The sequence below is a fragment of the Chinchilla lanigera genome, unplaced genomic scaffold (assembly GCF_000276665.1).
Source record: "Chinchilla lanigera isolate Chin_1 unplaced genomic scaffold, ChiLan1.0 scaffold00028, whole genome shotgun sequence".
NCBI lineage: Eukaryota > Metazoa > Chordata > Mammalia > Rodentia > Chinchillidae > Chinchilla > Chinchilla lanigera.
In genome coordinates, this window is record NW_004955429.1 from 17,587,892 (window position 1) to 17,607,024 (window position 19,133).

The following is a 19,133-nucleotide window of genomic DNA, read 5'->3' on the forward strand; positions in this document are numbered from 1 at the left end:
CTTGAACACCGTGGTGCTTCGCTGGTTGTGACTTAGGTTGTTCAAAGTACTTTGTAGTGTAGTTTTAATGGCTTTTGTTTTGTTTTGTTTCGTTTTTTCTTTGAGACAGTCTCGCGCTATGTAGCCCAGACTGACCTCAAACGCATGGTGATCTTCCTGTCTCAGCTTCCAGAGTGCTGGGACTACAGGCATGTACTACCATGCCTGGCCTGGGAGTTTTAAAGTTTTTAAACGAAAAGTCAAGGAAAAATATGAAAATAAAGAGCCTCCTATATCATGTTTTATCTTATTAGCTTCTGTACATTTATACAATTTTATTTTACATATGTGCACAAACTCAATAAAAAACACTTTTTATTAAGGAAAAATGTCATTCCCTCGACCATCCTTTTTTTTAAATGCATGTGATTTCAGTTATCACAGCTGTTGCACTACTACTGTAGTTTTAGCTTCCTTTTAACTGCTTGCTTCTAATAACTGGTGATATTGCTATTTCACTTTTAATTTTGTGTACTCTTCCCTCATACCCAGTTACTGTGCTGCTACTTTGCTTTTGAGTTTTGTGGCTATATGGGAAGCTCTGTTGGGGATGATCCTATTGAAAAGGGGATTTCTTTGAATCGCCTTTCTTGGATGCTGGTACTGAGCGAAGCTCTTTCTCTAGAGACTGGTTCTATCTGAACTGCTCATTTCTAGGGTGTCAGGAAGGTCATTTGTGCCTCAGAGAATTCAGCTTACAAATTTTTATTTCCATTGTCTTTTCAGAAGAACAAACCGCTAATTACTACTGAGCTTGATAAATATGAGTGCTAACAGGAAATACTGGTATTCCTTTAAAAGTCACCTGTAATTAGATTGGGATAGCCACTCCTGCTAGTCTTTGAACTTACTCTGTTTAAGCATGTACGTAAAAAAATTGTGGTTTTGGAAGAGAGGAATTAAATCGCCTCAGGGGACTGAACACATAAAAGTCTGTTGCCTGTCCTGAGCAGTTGCTGTTCTATCAACAGTTACTATGGTATCCACTCCAGGATGGCACCTCGAGTGCCCAATTCCTCATGTATTTGAAACATGCAGGGATTTTTCTCATTTTAGTATTGCTGCTTTCATTTCTTGTGTATTTGTTTTAGGCTTTTTCTTCTATTCTAGATAATAATCATCCACTATCTATAAAACTATCTTTTAATCTTCTGATTAAAGATTGCTTAATGATAGTGCCTATTTATGTGGCTAGTGGCATGTTTTTAACACTGGAGTTGCTGCATGGATTTATAAGTTTGTTTTCTTTTCTTTTTCTTTTTCTTTTTCTTTTTTTAAAACATTAGATAGGCATGAAGCCTCCGTCTCACAGCTGCATGCATAGTCACTGTTGAAGCAAATGCCTACCTAATTTGACAGTCTTGGTGTGTTTAAAAATTTTTGAGTTTGCAAATAAGCCTGTTAAATCTACTGATGGAGCCTTCAGGCAGTGAACAGTTATATGAGGACCCTGATCCTGGAGGCAGATCCCAAGATGCAGAGGCCAGAAAGCAGACAGAATCAGAACAAAAGTTATCTAAGATGACCCACAATGCTTTGGAGAACATTAATGTGATTGGCCAAGGCTTGAAGCACCTCTTCCAGCACCAGCGCAGGAGGTCGTCGGTGTCTCCACACGATGTTCAGCAGATTCAGGCCGATCCAGAACCTGAGGTGGATCTGGACAGCCAGAACGCAAGTGCTGAGATTGATGGTGTCCCCACCCACCCTACAGCTCTGAACCGAGTTCTGCAGCAGATCCGAGTACCACCCAAGATGAAGAGAGGGACCAGCTTGCATAGTAGGCGGGGCAAGCCAGAGGCCCCAAAGGGGAGTCCCCAGATCAACAGGAAATCTGGCCAGGAGATGGCAGCTGTGGCCCAGGCAGGCCGGCCCCGGTCTTCCTCCACAACCGACGCTCCTACCAGCTCCACAGTGATGGACATAGCCTGCGCAGCGGCTGCCTGTGTGCCAGGGGAGGAGACACCCGCAGAACGGGTGAGTCCACTGGCTTTTCTGTTTCTGTTGACTCACTGCTCTTAATGGACCTGTGTTTATATGTGCGTACCCAACTTCAAGACAGACACTTGGCTGATTTTCCAACGTGTCCCTTTTATTAGAAAACCACTTGCTGCCGCCCCTCACTGTCCATCAAACACTAGTCCAGTTTGTGTGTGTGTGTGTTTCTTCTTTTTCAGTACTGGGAATTGAACTCAGGGGCACTCTACAGCCAGACTGCTTCCCCAACCCTTTTTATTTTAGGGGGCAGGGTCTTGCTAAGTTGCCCAGGTTGGGACTCAAAGTTATGATACTCCTGCCTCAGCCTCACAAGTATCAGGGGTTATAGTTATGTGTCACCACATTCCATTTAGATCATTCATTTTTAAAATTAGATATGTATTAGTAACTACTATGTACTGGCACCATCTAGCTTGAAAGACTGATTTTACCTACAGTACCATATTGTCTCTTCATTGTTATGTATTGGAATTGGTCTGAGTATTTGGGAGATGTAGAAAAGGTATAGGAATGTCGTGTTTTTCCTTCTGTACTTTCAAATGTTAATTCCATTCATATATCTAATATGGTAGATATAGTCAGCTAATGACATTTAATTTATGAACATTTAGGGATAGTCGTTCATATATAAGATGGTCTTATCAGCTCCTTCTGTTAGATTTTTAAAATACCTGTATTAAAAGATTGGTTCTCCAAGATGTCTTTGAAAACTTTCTTATCTTAAACTCAGTGAACTTACCATTTAGTTGGACATGTAGCAAACAATATATATATATATATATATATATATATATATATATATATGATAGCATACAGATATAGACAGGTTGGAAGAGAAAAATCACTTTGAGTTGAAGTGCACGAGAAGCTTGATGGAGGAGGAAGTGTGCTTGGATGGGAGATAGGAGAGACAGGATAGGTAACACAGTGTACAGAGGTAAGAGAAGGATTATGTCAGGACGTTGGCAAAACCATGGTTGTGGGATAGCAAGTTGAATAGTGTGGCTGAAGAAGCATGCCTGTTAGCAGCTCCCTGAGGTCCTGTTCACAATGAGAGGGGTACAGATTTTTCTTTCCTTTCATCTCATAGCCATTCCGCATGTTTCACCAAATGTATTAGTGCCTGTTCATATGCAAGGCATTCTGAGAAAGGCTGCACAGATATTTAGATGGTAACATTTGATCCCAGCTCTAAAGATGTTTTAAACTGCGGGAAGATAAGATGTGTACATATGCGAGAGAGAGAACTTTTGACCGTTTATAATGAATTATCTCACTTGATAATCCTGAGGTGCTAATGAAGGTATTATTGTCCCTTTTTTCCCCACAGACTAGAAAACCAAAGTGACTTGCTCAGGGCCATATAACTAGTACATAAGGGGTGAGACTTTTGATTTCTGTGGGACAGTTTTTTTTTCCTATGGACACCATTGTTTCTGCTCAAATATACTACAAAATAGAATGTGATAAGTATCCTAAGTAGTATAAAAACACATGGATGTTTAGAGAAGGCACACTTAGTTCTGTCTTGGGGAATCTGTGAAAGCTGACTTTTGAAGGATGAGCTCTTGGATGATCTCAAGGGTCAGAGGCAGTAGGGTATCCTGTGAGTTGCAGGCTTTGGGTAATAAAGCTAATTAGTTAGTGTTTACTCTCAAGGTATTTCATGAGTTTGGATAAGGCCTGGACATTTTGGCTGGTGTGTTGAGAAGGTCCAGACTTGTTCTTGGAGCTTATAAAACACTGTTACGTCTCAGCCATACACACTGCCGGCACCTAATGAGACAGCAGTACCTCAGCACAAATAGTAGTGTAAAGCCCTTACAGACTAGTGATGCATCCTTATCACTCCCTGCAGCTGGGTGTGGGTGCCCTCAGGGCCTAACCGTGGGTCATGCCACTCTTCACTCCTTTATAAATGAGAACTCATATGCCTCTAGCCACTGTGAAGGTTTGATCTCCAGCAAAACCAATCCCTGAATCTTCAGAGTGGCTATCCTGTCAGTTGTCTGTACAGGTAATTTAACTCACCATTTTCAAATTCTAATTCTTCATCTCTCATAAAGCTTTTTGTCTTGCTTTATGTACTGCATATTTCCAAACTTGGCTGAATATGGTAGAAATCCTAAAGGACCATTAGTTCCCTATAGGATTTTTATGTCTCACTCCTAAAGTTTGATTTAGAAGGTTTGAGGTTGAAGCTGGACATCTGTATTTTGAACCAAGGCCTTAGGTGATTCTGATGCAGCATTCAACCATGAGCTTGAGAATCCTTGTATCTGGCTTTCTGGAGTCACCTGTCACATCTGAGAGTCATTGTGCCCCTCCCAACCCCCTAATGTTGACCCTGTTCTTGGTTTCTAAAGTGCTGCCCTCTTTGATGCTTTTTCCATCTCACTGCCCTTCACATTTCTTCTCCATGCAGTCAGTAGCTAGTGAGAGTTACCAAAAATGCAAAATCATATCCCTTCCCTGCTGTAACATTACCACTGGCTCCATGTTGCCCTTTGGATGAAGCAAGTACCTTAATATGACATGCAAGACCTCTTATGAGTAGCCTGTGCTTCCTGAGGCCAAGGAAGCAATGGCAGAGATGGAAAGAAGAGAGCTACCTGAGGGCAGGTGTTGTCTTCATATGTGAATTCCCATGTTCAATACATCTGTCTTCAGTTTGTCCATTGAGTTAGTAGAAGAAGACACAGGGGAGCAAGAAATGATGTCTATAATGAGTTTGAGAATATCAGTGGGTAAATCTTTGAAATGGAATAAGCTGTCTCTCTCTCAGTCATTGAGTAGTAGTCATTAAATACCTTATGTGTGCAGGGCAGCGTTCTAGGGTTAGGATGCACCAGAGAACAAAGACTTCTGCCCATGTAAGCTTGCTCAGTGTTGGCAGGGAGGGTATACAGTAGATGAAGATGAATTCTGTACTCAATGAAAAGAATTGGAGCAGGATGAACAAGACCACGGGGGAGTGGGTATGAGTAAGTCACAGCATGAAAGATGATGAGGGCAGTAGGCCTGTGGGGAAGGTGACAGTGGGGTACAGACCTGCAAGGTAATGGAGTTAGCTCTGAGGCTGTGGGCTTGAGTATTCTAGGGGGATGAAGTGGAGGTGCCTGATATGCTAGAGGAATATTGAGGGGCCAGTGTGGAGAGCTGAGTGTGCCAAGGGGGCAGTCACTAGAGACAGGGCTGAGCACGCCCTGGAAGGACTTGGTGTGCTAAGTGATAGGCAGCCATTGGAAGCTCAGAGCATAGCACTGATGTGATCTGACTTTTGGATACCGTGAATAGACTGCAGCAGGTCAAGGGTGGAAGTGTGGAGACCTTTTAGGAGTTTGTTGCAGGATCTGGGTAAGAAAGCGTGATGGCTGAAAGGGTGTGAAGAGAGCAGTTGGGCTAGGGGCATTGTTGAGTGGTACAACATGTGCCTTGCCTGGGCAAGGCCCAGGTTGGATCCCCAGCACCAAATCCTCTTGTACACATATACCAACCAGAGAGATTGAAGCAAAAGAAATAAAAGGCGGAAGAATTTTTCCAGGTCCTAAATAGAATTTCTCCAGAAGACAAGTGGGGTTGATTAGCAGTGGATGGAAGAAAAGGTCTTCTGAAAAAGAGAATGATAAGCCGTAAGAGGGAGGGGGTGTACACCTGTATCCCTAGCACTCTGGAAGGTTGAGGAAGGAGAATTATAAGTTTGAGCTTACTTTGGACAACCTAGTGACTTAGTGAGGCTGTGTCTCAAAATTTAGAAGCAGGGCTAGGTATGTAGCTCAGTACAGAGGCTCTGGGTTCAGTCCCATGTGCCCAGTAACACAGAGTAAATAAATAAATACATGAATGAATAAATGATGACCCTAGAGATAGATTTTGTGCAACCACATAAAAATCTTAGAAAAAATACTAAATTGTCACCATAGGAGGCCCAGTGAAAGAACTGAAACTTAAGGAGAGATAGCTTTGACTATGTTTTCAAGACCATAGATTAGAGAAGGGCCATGTTTCAAAGCAATGGTAAGAGTCACAGTAGTGACAAGAAGTCAGGTATATATTTCATGTTGTACATTGTGATTAAGAGTAAATGTTTTCAAATTTTAATGTGTTAAATAAATGTGCCACACCATTAGGATAGTGTTCATGTTTAAGCTTGTTGATCAATAGAATAAAAATTGGATTAGAGAGAAAAGAGGCCAGCACTTCGAGTGTGTTCAGTTGATTGGGTTCCTCAAGTAGTATTGTTTGTATTTTGTTTTTCTTTGAGACATGGTTTCTCTTAAGTTGCCCAGGCTGGCCTCAAACTTGGGATCCTGTAGCCTCTGCTTTCTAAGTAGCGGGATTATAGTTGTACACCTCTGCACTTGGCTTCCATAAGGTTTTTTTCTTATTGTTTTATGGTAAGTTAAACTTTCAGACCCTCCCATGTGTGACATCCTAAAGTTAGATTGTATATCTCACGAAGTATAAGATTAGAAAATAATTGTGTCTTAATTTTGCTTGATTATAATGAAAAATAAGTTTCTCACAATAGGTTTTTGTATAATCCCTGTTACTTGGGAGATTGAGACTCGAAGATCTTGAATTTGAGACCAGGCTGGGCGATTTAGTGTCTCAAAAAAGTGGGGACTTCCTTGCTGTATTTGCCATTTACTAGCTTAGTGTCTTTTGGCAAATTGGGCACTATAGTCTGATCTTTAGGGCCCTGGCAACTTTGTTCTGCCATTCTATGATGCATACTTCACAGGGATACAGGTGAGAAGGTGAAGATCGAGTTAGGTGTGCCAGATGCCAGTCTGTACTGTTTCAGCCTGCATCCTCTTCTGTTATATCTTTCATAACACAGTGGGATGAAAAGTGTTTCCTCCATTGTTTGCTCATTCATGCATTTGCTCCATGAACACCTACTATTTGCAAGTTGGGGGGGGTCTTCAGCCTTTTTCTGTAAATAATAACAGTACTACTGTCAGCTCTGCAGGCCACCTGGCATCTCTTGCACCGCAGAGTGAAAGGTAGGGGACAGGTAGGCGGAGGGTGGGTCAGCTGGCTGGGTAGAGCCACCTGGTGTGTGGGTGGGTGTGTCTGGTTGGGTCATGGAGGCATCACCATGGGCTCCCTCTCTGGTCCCTGGCCCCTTCCTTAGCTCTGCTTCCAGCTGCTGTGAACTAAGGAGCTTACAGTGGGTAAACGACAGCAGCCAGGGTGTGGCTGTGAGGGTAGAATGTGGGCTGGGGCCTTCCAGTGCCTACTTGTACCTTAGGTGTTAATAAGCATGTACACATGAATAACCAGACAGGAGTCTTTTCCCTTACAGAGTTTACGATGTGGGAAGGGAGCTAAGTAAAAGGTAGCAATGAGAAGAGTCATGAAGAGAGAGAAGAGCTCTGAGTGGAATAGTGAGCAGAAACCGTCCAGGGCGTGCAGCAACTGGCACGAGCAGAGGAGCCGAGGAGGGGCAGGCTGTCTTTGCTTTCTTAGTGTCCAGGAGAGAGGGTACATCAAGGCTGTGGGCCCTGGCTGTGTGTGTGGCAGATGGTTGAGGAGCAGTGCTTGGAGCACTTACTAGCAGGATCGATCTGTGGCTGCTGTTGAAGCTTCTGTGCGTGGTGTGAGATTTAATATTGGACACTTCATGTGCTGACCTGTACCTGCAGCCATGAGACAGTGTCGGTGCCCAGGTCACCCCTTCTCCCAGGGTGTATGTTATGTTTCTCACATTGTGTGCATGTGAGTGTGTGAGAAAGCACACATGCTTATGCTATTCAGACACATTTCTGAATACACTATGTAAGTCTCAACTATCTTTTCCATTAAATTTCTTTACAACAGAGATTTTGTTCCACTCATAACTGTCTCTTGAGTAATCCTGAAGTGCAGGCTTGCACTCTGAGGTGTGAGGGGTAGGTAAGTCATGTTTCAGGAATGTTCACCAAGTCCACGCAGCTCTTGTTGAGGAGGCAGTGTCATATCAGTGGGCATCTAGAAAGCAGTGTAAGGGGTGGGGGTGCAGCTCACTGCTGACCCTTGCTGTCGTTCCCCCCCCCCCCCCGCAGGGCCTCCGAAAACGAACAAACAATGAAACAAGGATAGAATCTGAAGCTCCTGTCCTTGGATCTTGGTGACACTCTGTCGCCCTTCTCTTTCTCCTCCTCGTGTTTTGGCAGCATGGGGATGGCCTACTGGCAAACCCTCCACTGGTGTGATACACCCCAGCCCTCCTCCTCCTCCACTTATTCTGAGACAGTGTCTGGCTACATTGCCCAGGCTGGCCATGAATTTGCGACCCTCCTGCCTCAGCATCTGGAGTGGCTGGAGTTAGAGGTGTGAGCCACCACACTGCATTCCAGTCAGTTTTTTGTTATTTAAGATCATTGTGACCTTAAGGAAATTAAATTCTCCAGGTTTCATTTCCATCACTTTCAAGATGAAAACCCTATTTGTTTTACTAAATAATATTTAATGTTACTTGTAATTTGAAAATACTGTAAATTAAACTTGACCATTCTTCCCAAGTTTTCCGTAGCACAGTGGGAATTAAAAACACTTTAAAAAGTGCATTGGGGTAAATGATGAGCTATTCAGAGCTGGGCAGGTGGGCCCGTCAGCCCCAGCCCTGCCATTCCACCTGGAGAGCAGACCCACATCCCAGTGGCAGTACATTCATCCACTCTCAGCTGTAAGGATGCTGGCTGCAGCGCAGTGTGGGCAGAGGGTACTGCAGCAGAGAAGTAGGAGTCCAGAGGAGTTGAGCAGCACTGGGGCCTGTGGCAGGTGCTTTAAACAGCAAGTACTTTCAGGGCATCTCAGGGGTTTGAGGCCAGTCAGTAGTCCTTTCCCTCATAGGACAACACAGTGTGCAGATAACCAGGTTTCAAGACAGTGGAGATGCATACAGGCACACCCCATGGACAGGAACACCCCATGGTGAGCCTCCAGTGACCATCCTGCTCTTAGTGGCACCTGAGACCCCAGGTCCTAACCAATCTGAGATCTGATCTGACCTTCAGGGGTCATAGAGATGAGGCTGGGAAAATGGGCAGCTGAATTTATAGGCAGCTGAATTTTAATGTTTCATTTTAGATGGCGGTAGGGCACATTCCAGAGGGAAAGGATAATTCCAGATGCTGACCACCAGATGGTGCCCGAGGCCAAGGACAAATAGGTGCTAGTATGGGAGTGACCGCTGCTGACAAGATAGAAGTAACTGCAGGTGCTGCAAGAGGTTGCCAGGATGTGAACTGGGCTGAGCACGTGAGGATGATTTAGTAGCAGTCAGCACTCGTGGAAATGTGGAAATAGGATAGACAGTGGAGGAATAGGTAGGATTTGACAGCATTAAAATTTTAGAAAATCAAAGGTTAAAAAACCCCACAAGACTTGTTGGGAGAACCATTAAGAAGGTAATGTTCCGGGAGGCTGAGGCAGGAGGATCCTTGCAAGTTCAAGGTCAGCCTCCACTACAAAGTGACCTCAAGGCCAGCCTGAACTGCATAGTGAGATCCTGTCTCAAAGAGACCAAAAAAAGAAAGAAAGTAAAGTTCATTTTCTCAATAAATAGTCAAAAGATTTGTTTTTGTTTTTGCAGTACTGGAGTTTAAACTCGGGAGCCACTGAGCTACATCATTAATGCTTTTCATTTTTTGAGATAGGGTCTTACTGAGTTTTCCAGGCTGGGCTCCAACTTGAAGTCTCCTACTTCAGCCTCCAGGTGTGTGCCTGGCAGAAGAGTTGTATTTTTTGGTGAAAACCAAGAGGGACTCTCTTGTGTATATATTTAGTGTCCATGGGGTTGCTGACATTGTCAAGGGCATGTCTTAATAGGCAATAATATGGGACTGGCAAAGTGGCTAGAGGTTGAGAATGAAGTATATTTTGGCTTTTTAGTTCTCCCTGGAAGATTCTTTAAACAGTAAAACTTTACTGCCGAGGCAAGTGACTTCTAGCTTTATTGACTCCAGCTCTGAGAGCCTGAATGTATGTGGTCACATCATTTCCCTAACCTAGTTTCCTTTAGTGTAGTATAAATAGGTGTGTGATAGCCCTACAATAGTTTGATTACCCTTAATGGTCTTATGTCAGCATTAAATGTGATTGTTTCACACATGGAAGTGAAGGTACAGATAAGTTATTCTTGACTTTGGTAAAATATTCTACTAAGCAGTTTGACATTAAGTTCCTTTCTTAAAATGTGTTTGTTGTCTGGATGTGATGGTGCACACCTATAATCCCAGTACTTGAGGTGCTGAGGCAGGAGAATCACAAGTTTAAGGCCAACAGGCACTCAGTAGGGAGCTCTTATCTCAAAGACCACCTCTCCACAAAAGTTTTTCAATCTGAGTTATAGTTATTCTTTTCAGAAGCAGAAGCTTCTATGATGAGGGCTCAACATAATTCACTTTTTAAAATGGATGTGTTTTCCTTTTCTCCGCAAAACCGTCACAGGCGCTGAGTAATCCGACCCCAACAGGGATATACCATGTGCCCTAATTTCTGCCTTTCCCTTCTATTCACAAGGAATGTGGGTAGTTTATCTTGAATCTTAGGGGTAGGGAAGAGAATGTTGGCTCCCAGAGCCCATTGCTTTTGTTTACCCAGAGCACTGAGCAGATGTCCTGCTTTCAGTCTCATAGAGGACAGACCAAGGTGAGGTGTAAGATAGTCACTAGAACAGATTGCTTCCTCTTCAGGCATCGCAGTACAGCATTTTATCTCTGATGATTTCTCAAGTTAGTACAGAATTGAACTTAGTAAAGATTTGTTAAAAGTTGACTTATATGGATGTTGTATCATCATGACCTGTGATCCTGTTGGTCAGTATGACCAGAGTAGATGTTGCTATGAACTTTGATACTTTAGGGTCACAATTAATACACATTATGGATGAATTTATGCCTCTCAGTTTATGTGTAGATAGACTTTGAAATACCTTTTTCCTAAATAGAATTGTTTTAAATATATAAATATTTGATTTTAAAAATTAGCCTAGCAGATCTTCTGTAAATAGAATTAGCAAGGATTTATTGGTTTATATGTACTATAAAATATTCTTATCTTAAGGTAAAGATCAAATTAAATATATATTCAGAATGGAGCAAACACATTTTATCACAGTAACATCTTACTGGGATAGGAAGTCATGGCTCAGATTTAAAAATTGTAATCATGAGGAAGCTAAGAATTTTAAAAACATGAGTTTCAAAACGAGTCCCTTGCAACACAAATAACTTGCTCAATGGACTACTTGCTGTTGCCAAGTGACTAAGGAAGAGTCAAAGCTGTGAGGTCTGAGAGGGAGCCCTAATCAGAGCCCTCACTTTACAGGCCCTGAGATGTTGAAACCCGACCAGGGCTGTGCAGCTAATTACAGCTCCAGGGGCTCCTTTGAGTGTATGCCAGGTATCCTCCTACCCTGCTGGTCATGGCAGAGAGTGCCAGTCCTGTCAAGCTGGGGGTAGGAGAGGGGTAGGAGAGTTCCTCTTTTTAAATATTGGTTACCAGATCACCTTGTTCAACTGAAGGCAGAAATCTAAGAGCAGTGACAGTCTGGTAGCATCACTTTGGTTTCTTATGTTATTATTTTTTTTTTCCCAGTACCAGGAATCGAACTCACGACCTTGCACTTGCTGGGCAGATGCTGTGCTGCTGAGCTAAATCTCCAGCCCTCTTATGTTATTATTTTTAAGTTACTCCTCCCATGTTTTTCAGATGGATAGCAATGAAAATAGAATATTGTAATTTTCTAGAGTCATTTTTAATACTGTTTATCATTAAAGTATGAGTGACAGCATACTCTTTCTTGGCTGTCAAAATAAAATAATAAAAAGGTTTACAGTGCCTGAAAATATAAGGTTTCTTGTTTAGTGAGGTGGCCAATAAAATAAACAGTCTTGGGGCTGGGGATTTAGCTCAGCGGCAAAAGCGCCTGCCTAGCAAGCGCAAGGTCGTGAGTTCAGTTCCCGGTACCGGAGAAAAAACCAAAAAAATAAAAAAATAAAAAAAATAAACAGTCTTCTTAGAGCTACTTCTGTATTGTCAAGTTGAAGTCACGGAGGGAAAGAAAACCCATTACTAATATCTCACATTAACCACAATATAATGTTGCAGAATTGGAGATAAGAAAGAGGAATGAAGGCAAGAATCATTCCTCTGTTATCTTCCTGACTTGTGAAACCAAGAAACATTGAATTTTAAAAAACCATTCAATAATTGGGGCTGTTTTCCATGTAGTTGGTAATATTGTCTGCCAAAGTGTTTGCAGGTCTTATACTGTATTTTTTAAGATGAGGTAATTAGGACTTGGGGAAAATTTTAAACTTGCCTAAGACTAGACACTCAGCTAGTGCATGGCCGAGTCTGTCCCAGAGGGCCCCCTTTTCACTTGCCTTGGGCCACATTGAATGAAGGAATTATCTTGGGCTGCATATAAAATACGGAATATAGTTAATGTATATGTAGCTAGCAAAATTTTATTATTTTGTATTTTTATCATGACATTAAATAAAAGAGGACAAGCCACCCATAGCATAGATGCCTTCATATGGATAGCTTCTGACACACACTTGGTGTAAGGTGCACACTTACAGAGGCATCGAGACTGGGCCACCCTAGAAGGCGCTCCATTGTCAAAAGCTGGGAACCTCCCAACTAATGTTCCTAAGACAAAAAAATTGAAACAGTTGGTCTTAACTAATTGAAGCAAGATTTGAACCTTGATGGTTAACACTTAAAGTAGAAACTTAGAGAAAAGAAAAAAGTTTTCCATTGTCTTTTCTGTCCATTGCCAAAAACTACTACAGTAAAACTGCTGTCACCATAGTCCACCTCCACACAGTGCTTGTAAGTAAGAAGTCAGAGTAAATGGCTTATTATCTGCTGTTGTCTGCTGTTACTGGCAGGTAATCTGGTCGTTAGTAGCAGTGATTATTTTTATTTTTTCTCTACCAGGTTGTTACCTGTCTGGATGGGTTAGGTAAGAGTGCTGGTGTATAACTTAAGAACATTTGATTTTTCCGTCTGAGCTGTTCATTAACACAAAAGTCATGATTTTGACGCTACTTTCTTCTGCCTTGGGTCTTAGAAGAGTGATCTAGCTGCCATCTGTAAGGCCTGGTATAGACAGTGCAAGCCCTGGTATCGACAGGTCAGTCGAAGGCTGACCTGAGGACTGGTTTATGTATCTAATCTTACTTAGGCTTCCTGGGTTCCACCAGAAAACTCCACATCAAGTAGATTCTTGGTATCAGTATTTCATGAAGAACCCCAGAGGTCCATGAAAACCATGAACTGTCTCACACATGTCCATGTGTCCTCGTGTGGGGCCATGCTGACTCTTCTCTGTCTTCCTGTTCGCGTGCATGTGCTGCTGAAGAGAGCACTGAGGTGTCCTTCCACATTGGCGCTGGGATACTTAGCTGTGTCCAGCCACCAGCCCCATCCCAGTCGTGTAGTTTTCTTCTTAAATTGTGGTCTCAGAGCAACACACACGGTCTAGGTCTGGTCATAGTGTAACAGAAATGGAGCCAGCACTTCCCAGAGTCGACAGAGTACAGTAATTTGGCGTACTTAGTTTGTCAGGTATAGTGCTTTTGCCTTTTGCTCTCCATTTCCCTCCTAAAAGTTGTCTTTAATGGCTGTTTGGTTCAAGCAGTGATTTCACAATCATATTAAAATTCACAGATTTTTTTTTTTAAAGGAGTATTCTGTTTCTTTTTTGGCACCAGGATTCGAACTCAGGACCTTGTGCTTGCCAGGCAGGCGTTTGTGCCACTGAGCTATATCCCCGGCCCTAAAAAGGAGTATTCTAAAGAGCTGGTAGCTTTTAGAAAAATTTGAAGTCTTTAGAAAAAACTTTGATCCTATTGTGCAAAGTTGGTTTTTTGAAAGCCTTAGTAATTGACATTTGAATTTTGCTTTTCTGTCTTCAGGAAAAATTTTTTATATAGAAATGCCGATATTTGATTTTTAAGCTGGAGCCTTAATCAGATGCTGAGAGTTTAATTTTTGAGCTTACACCTTCTTTTTAGCAATTGTCAGTGCCAGGGAGTGTGAAAGATGTTAGGAGGAAGCATAGTAATCACTCCGGGGGGGGGGGAGGGGGCCTCTGCTGGTGCCTTCTGGTACTGTACATGGTGTCCTTTAATGTACATGGCTGTGGTGAATTTTAAAACAGATTTTCTGGGTTAATCCTAATCCTGAATCTTATTTTTAACTAGCAGCCACGTATGGAACCAGTTCTTAACAAATTCTGGCCTAAATCCTGATCTTCACAGAGACTTGATGGTTAGTGAATAGCTTAAGGGTTTTTACTTTGGTCAATAAGTTTGTTTGGACTCTAAGTAACAGCAAGTTGACAGTTTGTTTTACATACTTGATATAAGTGTATTTACCTGTTAAAAATCCTAGATATGGCAACTTTACAAAACCTCATTCTTTATTTCTTTACCTTGTTTTTAGAATGTATCTTATGATAACATGAACTCAAAGCAGTTCCTTTATTTGACTGTGTTAAAGCATTTTGGTAGTTTTAGTATGGTCTAAACAATGACACCCATGAAAAGCTGATTTTAGGTAAAGTTACTACATTTTAAATATTAGTTGAAATAGATGTATCTTTTTGGCGTTATTTTCCATGTGACCCGTTCTGAGGAATTCATCTAAGCCTCATCCTCTGAGAGTGCTGCAATTACAGGCCTGTGCAACCACGCCTGGCTTATCCTAGACCTTTAAATGTGTATAAATTCCATCAAATTAAGTTTAAGTTTTAGATTTATTTTGGGAGGATAATGGAAGATCTGTTGAAATTTTATCCCCCATGGTTGTATGTATATGCACACACATGATTATGGGTTACAAAAAGCTCCATGTACAGTGTGAGCATGACAGGAGCTCTTAAGTTTTCATCAAGAAAATAACTATCTGTTGTTGTGATTTTTGAAAGGTTACTGGGAAGCCACTAGCCCTTGTGTTAAACATTTACATACACATTGTTGAGAGTACACTGATGATTAGTATTCAATGTTTGTTGAATATCCTTAATCGTAGATGTAGGCTCCTCGGACCTGATATTCAGAAGGAAAGGGCATTGTATGTCTAGACTCTCGTCTTCCAAGTTACTCTGTTCCCCAGCCTCTTGAGCACGTTTAATATTGACATGTTTAGTTAATAAATTACGCATCTAACCCATGTATGGTTGTTTCTGTCTGTTAGGTACATCATATAACACAGAAATAGAAATTAAAAAGATGAGGTAAAAATATAAATGGTACTTACAGTGTCTTATTAGCATAGTCTCTTGGATTGTCTAGCTGTATACTTAGGTATGTATTTAGACCAAGAAAGAAGAAATTTTCCATAAGGAACTTTTTCTTTCTTTTTTTGAGACAGAGTCTTATTCTGTAAGTTAGGCTAGCTTTGAACTCACAACGTAGCCGAGGCTGGCCTTCAACACTCGGTGATCCTCCTGCCTCATCCTCCTATAGGCATGTGCCACCATGCCCAGCTCCAGGAACTTTTGAATAGTATAAAAATCATTTATATTTTACTTAGTATGTAACACCTTACTCAGTACAAGAACAGATTTTATAACAGAATTGCCTGGCTTTGAGCTAGGCTGACTTGGAGTGGTTTCCTAGAGTTCATCAAACAGAGTCTGGGTAACCACACATCCATATACCCATGAATCCAAGAGAAAGCTAGACTTCTATAATGATGAAAAAAATTGAACAACACAGTTTTATTATTATAAATGTGATTGTTTATGACAAAACATTTTTAATAAGCTTCCTTCCATTTTACATATTCCTTAGGGATCATACATTCCTTTGCATAATTTGTGATGAAGTATATCAAACATAAAATTATAATCTGTTTAAGCAGATAAATATTTGTACTATTAGTGTGTTCTTTAGGAACAGGTGTTGGAGTGCCTTAGTGTAGGGTGAACTTGTTTAAGTTTCTCAGCATAAAAATGGAATGCAGGCTGTGTTGTTCTGGCAGAAGTCTAGCTCTGTGAGAATGGGAGTAAAGGTTCTCTGATCCGGAGGTAGCTTAGGAGCACTGAGGCTGCAGTGCAGGTCACCTACATCGGATCTGCATTTACTTACAGCGCCTGTACGCCACGTTCTGTGGTTGTATCAGGGCACAGAGATTTGTGGGGTGGCAAAGAAATCCAAGACAGCTTTGACTTTTATATCTTATTTTCATAATTATGAGGATTTGTAGCTTTAGTGTTTGTTTATTTGTTTTGTTTTGGTACCAGGAATCTAACTCGTGACCTTGTGCTTGCCAAGGCAGGCACTGCAACACTGAGCTACATCCCCAGCCCTGTAGCTTTAGTGTTTAAATGAAATAAGTGATTAAAGTAAAATCTACTTTTGCATTGAGATGTATAACCCTTACATGTAGCTTTGAGATGTATAACCCTTATATGTAGCTTATCTTTTGTAGGTAGAGTTAATTTTTTGCTATTTTAATGAGATTCCCTTTGAAATTATATTTTAAAAAAGGATTAGCTACCAGTGAAATCAGCAAAAGAAATCTTTCTAAGGGGTATAGGTGTTAACAGTGAAAGATGCTATCATCCCCTTTGTGTAATTTTGGGTGTTTCAAACACATATGAATACTTTTCTATAAATACTGTCTTTGTGTTTCCTTCGCGGATTGTACCCAGTGATGCTTTTCTTCCTGTCAGTTGTATTTTGTGTCATTCTCTGTGGCTTCATAATCCTGTATTGTCCTAGTACCATTTAAGAAATTTCAGCTGGAAACTCTGAGAAGCATTCTAACAAAGGAAGACTGAATCATGACCTTAGATCGGTGGTGAAGCTACAGGAACACGTGAAAGCAAGTTCTGTTTTTTCAGATATGTATTCCTGTCCTTACTCTTTTAGAGGATTGTTGAAACTAAGAATTTAAAAGTCACCAATTTGCTTTTCAACACTAGGTGTATGAAACATTCTACTTGCTTGTAAATCTGTCATTTTAAATTTTATATTTTGGGAAGGTATTTCCATAGACTTATTTACTAATATCTTCCAGTTTTCAAAACTCTCACAAACAGGTATTTTCTTTAATTTATCTAACCCAAGGAAAATTTATTTTCACTTTGTGTTTATTGTGTGGTAGAAAGTATTTTAAAAACCTGGTTTTAATAACTAGAAACCCCATCCCATTTCCCACTTTCCTCAGGCACCACTTTTTGATCTTTTAACTTCATATTGTGAAATTTATCTAAATAACTTGTTCATACTGCTATTATTATAATTTTACATAAGTTGATTTCCCACAATGCAAATGGTAATTTAGCTTTCTTAATCTCTTTTGCTCATACCTTTAATTAAATTTTATTTAATTTTAGTTAAATTTCAGATATGCTGTTAACATTATACCACTGTAATATATTTCCAACCTGAGCCTGAGGGATGTTTACCTCTCACATAGTTCTTCCTGTCCTTGGAGTCACTGCTTTAATTGTTGTTTATAGCTATCATTGGTCAACACCAAACTCTGGGAAAACTATGAACCTCTTGATACTTTCAGAATAATGCGTCCTTCTCTCGGGTTAGTCTTTTCCTTAGATACGTCTTTATGCGGTTTTCACTTCTCCCATCTAAACTGATTGCTCTTCAAGACTTGTGCACACCTTTTGTCTGGTGCCCTCATCAATCAATAAATAATGGATTTATTCCCTCTTTATTCCCTTATCCCTTTCTTTTCATGAAACACATTCTCCAAAATCTTTATAGAAAAAGGAACAGAAATTACACTCATTCTAGAATTTTTTTGTTTTACCTTTATACTTCATTGGTAGTTAGACTGGGTGTTAAGTTTAGTTGGACATAATTTCCCCACAGATTTTGGTAAAAGCAGTGTGCAGTTGTCTTCCAGCACCTGGTATTGCTGTTGGAAAGTCTGATGCCATTCTGATTCATGATCATCTTGGGACTCTTTGTTTCTCTCTGGAATTTAAAGTCTTCTCTTCCTGTCATCCTAGAGTTGCACAGTGCCATGACTTAGTTTGGGCCTTTTTTGACATTTGTGACTCTAGGAGCTTTGTGGATCCTTTTGACTTGGAAAACTGAGAAATGGAATCTGGAAATAGTTTTAAAAAGGTATCTTATATTTTTATATTATATATTTTAAATTTTTATTATGTAATAATTTGGTCATATAAAAATAAATGCATATAAGCTTTGACATGTAGTAAAGCCTGTAAAACTTGTGGTGGTACATGCCTGTAATCCCAGCGTTTGGGGGCTGAGGCAGGAGGATGGCTGTGAGTTCAAGGCCAGCCTGGGCTACATAGCAAGATCCTGTCTCAAAAAATAAACAGACTACAGTATCGGTGAATCTACTGCACAACCTAAGAGAGAGAACGTTACTATCACCATGCTCTTATAAATATTTGTGTTTCTCTCTGTCCTAAATTTCATACTTTGTCTTTTACTTTAAAAGATAATTAATTATACAGTAAAACCTTGGATTGAGAGTAACTTGTTCTACTAGTATTTTGCAAGACAAGCAAACATTTCTAATAAATTATAACTTGATAAATGAGTGATGTCTTGCAGTATGAGTAGTATGTGATGCTGATGTCACATGATCACAGCTGAGCTAGTGGTTCTCTCTTTCTCACTGCGGGGATAATGGGTGATCTTTCTCCCAAGACAAAGAGGTTATGGAGGAGATCTCATCTGCAGAGGAGGAGGAGAAAAAGGCAGAGGAATCCTTCACTTCAAATGAGATTAGGGAGTTGTATAAAATGTGGGAAACAGGGCAAAATTCTGTAGAAAAGTACCATCCAAATAAGGCTATAGCAGTGCATGTGATGAATCTGTTTAATGACAATGCAGTGGCACATTTCTACAAAATTCTCAAAAGGAGGCCAAAGCAAGTGTCATTGGATAGGTTCCTTGATAAAGTTGTACACGCACATGCGTGAGCACACACACACACAAAAGATTCCACTGAGCTGGTAGGTAGCAGTGATTCCCTTATAATAGTGAAAGTAGTGCTATACAATAACCCTCCTCTCTCATTCCCTCACACCAGCTACAGATTTTCAAAGGTAAGTGCAGGCTATTGTTAATTTTTCTTTATAT

The 19,133-nt window shown here is 40.7% G+C and overlaps 1 protein-coding gene across 2 annotated transcripts in view; it reads left to right on the forward strand.

The window, feature by feature from the left end:
• Positions 1-1,329: 1,329 nt before the first annotated feature.
• The window catches only part of Tmcc1 (transmembrane and coiled-coil domain family 1), a 137,419-nt gene continuing 119,615 nt past the window's right edge, over positions 1,330-19,133 (forward strand). The window contains exon 1 of one of the 2 annotated variants that reach the window (XM_013515450.1): positions 1,330-2,016. In XM_013515450.1, coding sequence (XP_013370904.1) covers positions 1,453-2,016 — 564 coding nt within the window. In that variant the 5' untranslated portion in view covers positions 1,330-1,452. The remainder of the gene's footprint in view (positions 2,017-19,133) is intronic. The other variant, XM_013515451.1, reaches the window with a different exon arrangement.